The sequence below is a fragment of the Schistocerca piceifrons genome, chromosome 3 (genome assembly GCF_021461385.2).
Source record: "Schistocerca piceifrons isolate TAMUIC-IGC-003096 chromosome 3, iqSchPice1.1, whole genome shotgun sequence".
Lineage (NCBI taxonomy): Eukaryota > Metazoa > Arthropoda > Insecta > Orthoptera > Acrididae > Schistocerca > Schistocerca piceifrons.
In genome coordinates, this window is record NC_060140.1 from 488,159,551 (window position 1) to 488,172,438 (window position 12,888).

A 12,888-nucleotide genomic window follows, 5' to 3' on the forward strand; every position below is an offset into this window, starting at 1 on the left:
ATTTAAAATATTACATGTAGTCTTTTGGTTTTTCACGATGTTACCATCGTGTCTTCTGCTGAATGATTCCATGATCATTATCTTGAGACCTCCCAAGACACTTTATTTATGTTGTTAGCCTGCTTCAAAGATTAACAATTTAAGTTTTAGAAGTTTTCTTTGCCTAGTTGTATTTTTCCTTAAAATTTGTAGAACAGCAGCTTTATAAAGCAGGTTTAGATAATGTGTACTCTAAACGAGCCTCATCTGATTTGGTGGCAGTTTCAGTCTGGGATTATTTCCACTTTGGCAGTGTTTAACTACCTTTTGGATTACTCTGACAGGACCATGAACAGAACTTATTCCATTTGTTGTCAGATCCTCAAACTCAATTCTTCTCTGCTGGTTTGCATTTAAAGGCATTATAATTTGGTCTATTGAAAGTTTACTTCTTCAGAACAACCTTTGGTATTTTTTGGCATAGCTGAAATTTATTCTTATCACCTGACAAAATTGGTAACAATAAAGAAAATCTAACATACTAATTTATCTTATCTATAACATTTCAGCTGATTGTAGCATAATGTATTCCAGTGGAGCATGTGTCCATTACACTAGTGTCTGAGTTTACTATTTTTAGAAGGTTATGTGAGCTTCCAGTTTACTATACTATTTAAATTTGTGTCTGTGTAAAATATAGCAAGATCATTGGGACCAGTCTGGCCAGCTACCCTACTAAGTCTATCCATAAAGCACATTACATCTGTATGCGGCTTTTCGCGGATGATGCTGTAGTATACAGAGAAGTTGCAGCATTAGAAAATTGCAGCAAAATGCAGGAAGATCTGCAGCAGATAGGCACTTGGTGCAGGTAGTGGCAACTGACCCTTAACATAGACAAATGTAATGTATTGCGAATACATAGAAAGAAGGATCCTTTATTGTATGATTATATGATAGCAGAACAAACACTGGTAGCAGTTAATTCTGTAAAATATCTGGGAGTATGCATACGGAATGATTTGAAGTGGGATGATCATATAAAATTAATTGTTGGTAAGGCGGGTACCAGGTTGAGATTAATTGGGAGAGTTCTTAGAAAATGTAGTCCATCAACAAAGGAGGTGGCTTACAAAACACTTGTTCGACCTATACTTGAGTATTGCTCATCAGTATGGGATCCATACCAGGCCAGGTTGACAGAAAGATAGAGAAGATCCAAAGAAGAGCGGTGCGTTTCATCACAGGGTTATTTGGTAAGCGTGATAGTGTTACAGAGATGTTTAGCAAACTCTAGTGGCAGACTCTGCAAGAGAGGCACTCTGCATCGCGGTGTAGCTTGCTGTCCAGGCTTTGAGAGGGTGCATTTCTGGATGAGGTATTGAATATATTGCTTCTGCCTACTTATACCTCCCGAAGAGATCATGAATGTAAAATTAGAGAGATTCGAGCACACACGGAGGCTTTCCGGCAGTCGTTCTTCCTGCGAACCATACGTGACTGTAACAGGAAAGGGAGGTAATGACAGTGGCATGTAAAGTGCCCTCCACCACACACCGTTGTGTGGCTTGCAGAGTATAAATGCAGATGTAGATGTAGATGTAGATTTGGTGGGTCATATACCCCAATCACTTCAAGCTTAGTTAACATAATTTCGGTGTAGTACCACACCTGTCATGACGTTCCCTGCAGTAACTAAGCAGCTTTTTGAAAACTTATCTAAAATTAAGTTAGTAATTTTGATTAAACAAAATTTAATTTAGGTATTTTATATATTCATTTTTTTCATTGTATTGTAAAACCAACATCACTTACATTGTATGTATCTTTCATTCTTCTTAAATTAGACTGGCAAGGAACAGGTATTACAGGCTACACTACTGTCAACATGGATGATTTTGTGAAAAAGCGTGAAATGAGGAAGAGGCTTCTGTTGAAAACAGATACAACCACAATCACTAAGTAACCTTCTAAACTGTAATGCATTTTTTTTTTATGAAGAAAATATCCCAAATTTTATGAAGAGTACATATGTGAGCATAGTGGTGATTTCTTGACACCTTGGACTCACCAGATCATCTTGAATAGGTGTGACATAGGCACTCGTTAACAGGACTGGTATCACCTCTTAAAGATAAAGGAACGTGATGTACAGTATATGAATTTTTATTTTGCAACCTGTGATTACCATTTTAGCATGTTTCAATAAGACTGTGAAAATTATCAAGAAAACTAGACTGGAAATGAATAAGTAAAATAAAGCTATGTTGTAGAAAGGCAAACAACAGTCTTGTGCATGGAATTCAACAGTAATAATATTGCAAGTGAAAGTACATGACGTAATTATGAGTAATCTTTGTGTGGTTGGACACATAATGAGGGTGAATTAATAATGATAGAGAAAAGTGATGATGTGGTTCACAAGATACCACTGTTCACACAAGTCTCTCATAGGAATTTTGGAATATCCATACTACCAGATGGTAGAAGAAAGATGATGCTCATTTGATTAAAAAATTGTTTGTAAAATTTCTGATGCTAGTTTCCTGTAATGGGTTGCAATGTTTACCATCAGCAATGATATACAAGTCACACAGATAAATTGTTGCAGTCAGCACACTAAACAACTGTATATCTCATTTGTATGCATTTATATTTTGCAGAATTTTTGACAGTGTCAAGATTACTGTCTTTATTTCATAGAAATCATGTCTCAAGAAGATCCCATTCCGTAACTTTTTCCATTGTTTTACATTGCAGCTTTATATGTTTAATGGAAGAAGCTGGATTCAAAGTGCTTGATTTTAGTATTCTGAAGACACATTTCAAAGTAAAGGTGGAAGTACTTAGTTATTGCTCTTGTGAATTTCCAAATATCCAGAATACACAGAGAAGGTAAATTTAATTCAGTTTGTTTGTTTATTTACTAATATGGCAGACAAAATTTAGCGGTACTTAATTGGCATCATATTAATTACGTCGAAAGAAAACACAAGTTAAGGGACTCCCCCCCCCCCCCCCCCCTTTTCTCTCTCCCCTTCCATTGAATTCTAATTTATTATTCTTGTTATACAGAACTCAAAATCACATTAAAATACTGGAGTAAACTATCTTTATACAACATGTCTCTTTTGATACTGTTTACAGAGTGTGGAGAAAGACGATATCCATGACAATGGGGTGATACCTCTCGACACCTGAGACCTAGGATCAAGTTTCTCAGGTTCCTCCAGGCGAGAGATTATGCATTCATTCTCCTGCTACTCGCCTCAGTAGGAAGCAAGCCTTAGCAATGTACGCACAAAGCACAAACAAGCGCCAGAAGACAATCAACAGTCGAGAAACAGCTCGAAACTTGGAGGCCAATGACTACTTTCCCGGTAAGAATCCTTCTTCAAACTAATGTGTGCCTCTCGCTCTCTCTCTCTCTCTCTCTCTCTCTCTCTCTCTCTGTCTCTCTTAACAACTTTTTGTTTTTTAATATTATTATGCAATTATTCATCTTTTTTCAACAATATCACACCATTTTATTACAATCTATCAACTGTTTGATAGCAAATTGAAAGTCATGTTCTCTTTTTAGTGGATGTGCTGTTTCATAGCTATAAGCATCCTCTTTTAGATTCGGTTTCAGTTGTATTGGTCAGACAAATGTTCCTGACTGCTATTTTGTTTTCATTTTTGTGCTTCATTATTAGCACCAAAGTAGAACAAATAAACCAAGAAATTGCCCCTATTAATTACTTGTTTTTATCATTGAAATTTATGCCATTTTAAGCAAAAACATTCTTCCAAATTGTCTTTTTTCTTTTATATTTTGATTTGTCAGAAAAAATTAGCCATTTTTGTTTCCTTGAAAATTAAATACTACAAAAAACACCTACTCTTAGATGTATGAAGCTGTTTAATGAAACATATTGGACCTATTTGTAGACTTCATTAGGGTAATAGCTGTTATCATGGTAGGTCTAGTCAAAGTGATAAGCAAATATTTGCTCTCAGTTGTTGTAATATGTGATCATTTAAATTAACATTGAAGTCTCTGTACCATGTGCTTCAGCATAATTCCTTAAGTTACATCTCTGAAGGCTGGTAATTTCAGAATGTGATATACAAGTGTGTGTATGTCAGTAGACGTCGTCTTTTATGGACAGGTTCACCAAACTCTATGAATCACTTATTTAATGTTCATAAGCTGTTTAGTTTTATAATATTGACAGAGGAAGGGTGGGCACATACTAAGCCTGAAACCAAAATTACTGAAACAAAGCTGAAAAATAAAACTTAAAAATACAGTTCCATTTTAAATATTCACACTTATACTAAAGGAGTGGTAAAGTTTCTTCAAATTGTGAGTAAGAAAGCACACAGTATGCAGGTAATGATAGTAACAATGAAATAACAACTACAAGTTAAAAAAATAAGTTACACATTTTATGGCAGGCCAAGTAACTTTCATTTAATACTCCACTGCACTTCTAAATGGCACAGATACATGACACTATTTTTCAGCATTGTCATCATCTCTGCAAACAATGGTCAGAATGTTCTATCAATCATTCAATTCCTCAACAATAGACACTCACTCCATTGTCATGGAGTCATTTGAGAGCCACTGTGTGGACACCCTCATTGTCAGGAAATCTGAGAGTGTCACAAATCAGTTCCTCAACTGCCTGGATGTTGTCATCTGTGATGGACACTGATAGCTTCCTTCCCAATCAGCATATCCCATGCCAGTGTACCTTCGGTCAGATTGTTGTCACTATGAACATGACATTGTAATTGATCCACATACTGCAATAATTTCATGGTGAATCTATGTGCAATTTAGACATTTTGTTTACAAGAATTGTACTATCCTGCATACTTCAACTTTTTATTATGTTTCCAGTTGCTATGGTATTTCATTCCCACACTGTGATGCTTCTGTTATCCATACTGCAGCAGAATTGTCTGTGGAGGAAACCCTAAACATGTAATCTCTTCTGACAATGCAGCACTCTCATTGTGCAGTGGCCGTAGCATGGTGTAACATGTGTAGCTTACCTACTGAAGTCCTCTCGTATAAAGTATAACATGGAGGATATGATTGTACCTCTGGACAGTTCTTGAACCATAAATTCAATTACTTGCCTGCTTAGCTTAACCCTATGTTGTATTGTTATATCTGGTTTAACATTATAAATAACTTCAATTAACTAATTTTCATTCATTGGAGATGATGACTTATATGTGTAGTTGTGTTGTTTTCTTTTATTAGTCATGTATCAGATGTCTACATGTCACATTACACTTGATTTTACAGGGTTGAATCGAGTAGAGTTTCATGCAGATGCTGCATATGAAGATACACTTACATATCAGTATTATAATGCCGCTGAGCGAATTCATGGGAGAGCTATGGAAGATTGGCTTCGGCCATGTATTTCATTCAGAAATGCATTCTGCCATTCAGGCAAGTATCTGTTAAAAAAGAGTATTGATGTTTGCATACAAGTGACAACAAATACAATAATATACAGCATGCTTTGTCAATGTGGGTACCCAGATAAATAGCAGTAAAGTATGATTGATTAATTTGTCCTTTACGTAGGAGCTCATGATAAAGGATAACCTTCATTGATGTGTACTGAGTATATATTAATTAAGAGAAGCATCTGTCAGAAACTGCATTACTAAATAATTATTTTTAACTGTTTTTAGTTATTTGTGTTTTCTTGGATCAAACTTAACATAGAGTGGTTAATGGAAACCTGCTAGTGTGAAAAAGGTAATGCTTTCTCTGTTTACTTTCCACGATTCTGTTAGTATCTACATGAGTAAACTGATTCTACATTCTCTAAAAATATTAGTCTAATACATTGAGCATTTCTACTTGACGTGTAGTACACAGGAATCTTCAATACTTAAACATAAATAATGGAGTAATTTGTAGAAGATGATGGGAGATTGTTAACGATTTTCATATCATAATATGGGATACTATTCTGACCTCTACATAACTACTGGTACTGTATATCCTAGGTATCACTGTTCCATAGTTCTTTATTTATTCATACTCATCCTCTGAAGATAAGAATAATATGAATTTTACCAGAGTTTTGCCAAACCATTTTTAAGGGTGGAAATAGATTTTTGTTGACTGTATTCTGAATACACTTACTGCAATGAATTTTTAATCTTTTATAAGGGTATTAATCAATCTAATCCCACACTTTGAGACAAAGGTGGTTAAGGGAAATCTGCTTAGTAGTAACACGGATTCTACAAAGTGACATGTCAGCTAATTGGGCATTTTGCTGTTCATATGTGTCATGGTCACTTCATAGCTGCTGTTGAACAGTTACTTTTTTTAGTGACAGCAATTATGTAATGACATTTATTGCAGGTCACATTAAGGAAACAAACCTAGTGTTACATATGAATACTACCTACCTTGCTTGTTTGCATATCACTTTTTCAAGAGTGCATAAGAAGCATAATCTTAGTCTCTACAAGAAGCATATCCCAGCATTACCAGTCAGTTTTTAAGAGACAGTGGCTAGTGTGATGATGGAGTGATAGAGTTGTTGACAAAGACAGCTAAATTGGTGACACTGCAGAGCTCATTGCAGTTTTTCCTACCTTTGGTTATATGCACTACTCTGCACATTGATAATTTTCCGTCACATGCAAGTAATTAAATTGTTGTAAGTGTAATACATATCCTGTAAGATGAGACACAAGAAAAGATTGTATCTTATTATCTGCCTTCACAAATATATGTCATCCAAACAAATAATCCCTATTTTAGCTGATATTCTACAAAATGGGAACATCTCAGCCCATCACAGTATATGCTTGCACCCATGTTATTAACATAATGCTTTAAACTACATTGAAGCTTCTCTTATGCATCTTATAATAAATGCAGTGGTGTTTTTTTTTTTTTTTGGAAGTGTTCCTTGTGTGTGCTTATGGTGTTATAAACAATAGCAACTCTTTTTATTTACTTTGTGTAGATTACAAAAGAAAGGTGAAAATGAGTCAAAATATTTTAAAATGTCAAGACAGTTTCAGTTTTACAAAAATGCTGTACACTTGGAAAATTCTGCTGGAAGATTAAATTACCAATAGTTACATGTGAATCACACCTGAGAAAGTAGTGAAGTAGTGAACTGCTGCTGTAATAGTCATCATATTTGTATCCTTCCAGTGAGCCGAGTGAGATATTTAAGAACAATTTGCCTTCATTTTGGCTGGTCTTGATACTCTTCTTGTCTTGATATTGTTTCCCAGTTCTTTCCTCTAGTCTACAAATTTTCCTTAATGTGAGCTAGCCATTTTTTTATGGATTGTCCTATGGGTCTTTTTTCCTGCACATTTCTATACAAGTATGCAAGTATTATTTTGGCAAGCAGTTATCATTCATTCTAAAGACACCCATACCTGGGGGCAAGTGTGGGGATCCCCCCCCCCCCCCCCCCGCCCCCTCCCCCAGCTCCTGGGGAAAGAGAAAACTGGTGTAGCCAGGAGTTTTTCTTTCAAGAAAATTATTTAAAAATCAGTATTACACAGGTTTTCAATGGGGTCATAATTGGAACTTTAGTATGGCTACTTACAAGTTGTCATCCATCTTCAAAAACATCAAAAATAAAGATCTAGCCCCCTTCTCATTACAGACTATTGTATGCGTCATCCTCTTCACGTGTCCAAACCAGTTGAGTCATGCAGCACTCAGTCAATGATGGATTCTACTTGCACCTGTCCTCTGATGTCTTCATTCCTAAATTTATCTTGTTTAGTCTTCTGCAAGGCTAACCACAGAAACTTCATGTTGCATGCTTGTAACTTGCTTGTATCTGCCTTTCTGATTATGCACCACTCCAAGCTGTATGTAATCATCAGCAGGACATATGTTTTAAACATGGTTTGTTTGGTTCTCATAGGAACACCCTTGTCTCACACAAGGTTCTGCATCTCATAAAAAAAAATAGATTCCGTTGTTACTCTGTTGTACACTTATGGTCTGGTAGTTACATTCCTTGATATTGTACTTTCCTGGTAATTGAAAGCTTCCACACATTCAATTTTCTCTTCATCTAGCATCAGGCTGCTCTGGGCAGATGTACTGATCATCATCATTGCTACAGGTTTGCTCTTGCTTACTGTCAACCGGTACTCATTGAACTTGGAGTTTCATTCATCCAATCTTCTCTGTACCTCTAGTTCCATTTCCCCAAAAACAGCTACATCACCAAAGACTAAGACTCTGATATCACCATTTCCTATCACCTTGATTTCTTTTACAATCACATCCATAAATGCAATAAAAAGTAACAGGGGGAAGAACACTACCCTATAGCACTTATCTCTGTGTCCTGAATGACCTGCCATTATCCACTGGCACACAACTTTTGCAGCCTTCATATAGCGTTTGCACTCTCCTTATTAAGGAGTTTGGAACCATTAGTTTTCCTGAACACTCCCAGATTGCTCACCTTGGCACACTGTCATATGCTTTTTCCAAAACCAGAAAAACAATTATGAGATCTTTACTCCCTTCCCAATCCTTTTCCTTTAACTGTCTTAGGGAAATATGAGGTTTGTTGTTCCTCTGCCTGTTCTGACTCCATGTTGTTCCCCTTCAAACTGGTTTTCTGGCAATGATCTTAATCTTCTCTGAATAATCTTTTCCAACTTCTTAAGACAGTAAGATAACAGGCTGATTCCTCTATAATTAGAACATTCTCCTAGCTTCTTTCTTTAACAGTGGTATTATAATTGCCTTCTTCCAGTCATCTTTATTTCCCTCCCAAGACTCCCAGTGTTTGATGTAAACATTGTATTCCTTGGATGCCTGCAGCCTTTATCAGTCTGCTGTCAATTCGTCTGGCCCAGCTGACTTGCCTCCTTTCATCTGCTTCAAGGCATTCTACATCTCTGCCTACATAATAGGCAATTGTTCCATTTCAGGTTCTAGTACATTATTGATTTCCTGTTCCTCTTTTATCATTTTCTTGCCATTCAGTAAAGTTTTGAAGTATCTTTTCATTCCTCTCTGATCCTTTCTGCATCTTGTACTATAGCTTCTCTATCTCATCTTCCACCTTTTACCAATCCCTGTAGCATATTTTTGTTTCAACTGCTGACCTCCTCTAGTCTTTGGGTGAATATTTCCCTACTCCTCTCCTTTTCTTCCTTCACAAACTTTTGACCTTAAGTCTGTTCTACCTATATACCTGGTCCAATGTGGGTAGTACTTCAGTATGTACTGACCTGATTCCATGGGTTTCTTTTTGTTTCTGCACACTTTAATTTTCTTTGCTATGTTCCATTTTTTTAATAGCTTCCTTTCATCTATCATTCCACCAGTTGGTTTCCTTCTGTTTTACTTTACCATTTGTTCTGCCACAGACTTGTACAGTGCAGTTAATTAATCTTGTCTTAAATGCTCCCCACTCTTCATTTGCACTTCCTGTTTCATTTGTTGGTAACTTTGCTGTTATCAGACTGATAGATGTTCTTCATTTCTGCTTCCTTTAGTATCCATTCTTTTATCTTAGTCATACTTTTTGAACAGGTTGTGATTGTCATTTTTTCCTTCAGATCAGCTATAAAGAACCTTTGATCATTATCCAATGATTCTGTTGCTATGATTTTTACATCTCTTATTCTTCCTCCAATGTGTTTGTACATTATCATACAACTAATAATCAAATTGCTTCTTCCATCCCAGCCTGCTATGATAATATGTCTAGGTTTTCTGATAGTTCTGTTCACAGGTGGAAGTTCCGGTCATGAGAGCTTCACAATCAGTCTGGTGCTGTCATCTTCTTTTGTCACAGTACTGAATAAGCCATTACTTAGAGTAGATAACCCAAACTGTTGTAGAGGTCTCTTTAAGGTTCTGGAAATTCTTATGATCACTTCTCGTTATATTCACTCTTTGATCAGTTTTTTAGCTGATGATAAAAAAACATTTTGAGCTAAACTATAAGTTGAACAACCACAATGAAAGTCACAAAAAATATTTTCATGTAGACTTCACCTTCTTATCTAGAATTCAGAGTGGAATTTTTTGTAGGAATCATACCTCATTATCAACTTCTTCTACAAATTATTTGATTATCTAGATTCCTTTTAGCTGCATGGCATATGATGGTGATCACTGTGAAACTACTTGGCAAGCAGTAATTTATTGTAAAAAATCCTCTGCAGTTACAAATACAGGTAATTATTTTCTTTGAATAACATCAATGGAATCAAGTTTCCATTTTGTATAATTTCAGCTATGTCTGTGATGACTGGCAAAAGGATACAATCATTCTTATAGGACTAAATTTATAGAGGAGAAAAATATTAAGCAGTCACTGCAAGATGAACAGCAGCTATTTAATAAAACTGAGCAAGCAAGAGCTTGTTTTCAAATTAGTGGCATCTAATCTCAAATTTAGAGAGAGTGGCTTGATTGCAGTGAACAGCTTCAAGTGGTGTAGACTGCAATTTCTGTACACAGATGAAGATGTTTGCATAGGATATAGTAGGAGAGAGAACACCATCAAAATAATTTTCAGACAAAAGATAAAAAAAAGCAAACAACTAATATTATTGCTACTACTATTAACACTGAGCAAGAAGGTGCAGTGGTTAGCACACTGGACTTCATTCAGGAGGATGATGGTTCAGATCTTCATCTAGCCATCCATAATTAGGTTTTCCATTATTTCCCTCAGTCACTCCAGACAAATGCCAGGATTGTTCCTTTGGATAGGGCACATTTTGTATTGGAGTATTGTCTGCTTAAACTAACTTGGTCCCAAAATGAAACTACATGGCATAAATGTGTGAGAGGATGTCATAATTCCTGATGACAAATATTGGTCTGCTGATAGAGTTAGCTCATTTATATTCTAAAAAAGCATCATCAGTTTGAAATTTCAATGGGTTGTACATTTTTTGCAAAATGAATTTATTGTAATATATTTGACAAAAAATTTTTTAAACTGCTGCTCGTGCAAAAATTGTAAATTAATATTTGATACAGATATGCAAAATGCCTTACTGTTACATGTAAAAAAAATACATTCATCAGTAATGCAGTTCAGTTTCTAGACATAAAAATTATTTGATTTTATGTATGACTTTTTGCATTTATGCACCAAGTTTCAATTGATTGTGAATACTGCCATTTTACTGTGATTAGTAATTACTGAAGAATTATGATTCAGTACTTGCTAATTAACAATTCTGTTTGTTAACAAATATAAGTTTTTTTAATAAAAGTAAAAAAGTATTGTCACAGTCAAGATTTGAAATACCGACTTCACAATCTTTCTTTCCATGAACAATACGAGACTGGAATAGAAGGGAGAACTGATAGAGGTACTCAAAGTACCCCCCACCACACACCGTCAGGTGGTTTGTGGAGTATGGATGTAGACGTAGATGTAGATGTAGATGTAGATACACCTACAAGCTTTTACACTAAGCACTTGGCAACCAACAAATGTGTTAATAAGCTGCAAATGTTTTATACTTAACAGCACTCTGAAATCATGTATTGATGTTGGGAACTTGTGTCAAGATACTTAACTTCAAATCCTGTAAGTATAAAGGCATTTGAAGAGTGCCAGTCCGTAATGTCCTCTTGTAAGTCAAGAGTGCACTGTATGTTAGAAATAGCCTCTCAGGCACCAGAGTACATGTGAAATGCAGTTGATTCCTCCCACCCTCTCTACCCCTTTCCCGTGCCAAAATATTGGAAACTAAGAGTTGGTTGAAACACAAAGTAGAGTGTAGGGAAATTTTTGACAGCAGATGGAATTTATAGCAGAAAGATAGATTAGACTGCAGGATTTGAAGTTAAGTATCTGACACAAGTTCTTATAGTTACAAGAAGAAAAATTGGGTCTAGCAAGGTCCAGAATGAGTATGACTGAGTACTGACAAGCATAACAATGGTTGATCGATTTAGATTAATAATCTGACATGTTCTACCATCCGTAAAAGTAAGATACATTGATAGAGGGGTCACCAAAAGGAAGCATAAACTTAATAATACCATCATATTGTAGCACAATGTAGAGACTTTAATGTGCCGAGTATCTGAAGTATTTAACACAGACTTGATTTATATTCTGAGTTATTCACAGCTAAAACAAAATACAATGAGTAAAATAGATCTTAACCTGTTTGTACCAAATCAAAGTCCAGTACAGCAAGGCCAGAGCCAGAAATTTTACTACGGTATGTTGATGATGCCCAGAAATTTTAACTTGAAAGTTCAGGACTCCACAGCCAAGTCATCATACAGAATGAACAAACTCTTTCCATGTACCAATATGGTAGAATCTAAGTTTAGCGGCTCTTCGCAATCAGTACTGCTAGACAATATGAAATGCCTGGTATGGTCTATGTGGGTCCATAAATATAGTCCATGTGCCATAACTGAGAACTCCACTGAACATACTGTGAGCATCCCCTGGTATGGGCTGCATTTTCTTGTGAGTGCAGCCTAGCATGGACTGTGACATAGGTCAGTGATAATGTGGTATCTGTATCAATACTGGAGTCTGAGCCTGTGTCACCATTAGCAGGGAATACAAGAGTGTTAGCTGGAAAAGTTACATGTTATCACTGGTATGAACAAGCAGTCTTGTGAAGTATAAGTGAATAGATTGCAGACAAATGCCTAGAAGAACTAGTTTGACAACCACCATGCAAAAGAAATATTTTAGACTTTCCTTGTTGTAGCGGCCTCTTATTAGTTAGAGGGCCAACACAGCTGACACGTAAGATGGGTTGCCAAACCCCTTTCAGGAGCACAGAGAGAAACATAACCAGCAGGCAGAAAGACAGAAACAATAACAGACTTTGCAAATAAACACGGAACTACTTCACCAAACACCATGTGACAGTGTTCCA

The 12,888-nt window shown here is 36.0% G+C and overlaps 1 protein-coding gene across 1 annotated transcript in view; it reads left to right on the forward strand.

The window, feature by feature from the left end:
* Positions 1-3,202: 3,202 nt before the first annotated feature.
* Positions 3,203-12,888, forward strand: part of LOC124788261 (xylose isomerase-like) — a 39,895-nt gene continuing 30,209 nt past the window's right edge. Inside the window, exons 1-2 of the mRNA XM_047255465.1 lie at positions 3,203-3,359; positions 5,288-5,437. Of these exons, the coding sequence (XP_047111421.1) occupies positions 3,272-3,359; positions 5,288-5,437 (238 nt within the window). The 5' untranslated portion in view covers positions 3,203-3,271. The remainder of the gene's footprint in view (positions 3,360-5,287; positions 5,438-12,888) is intronic.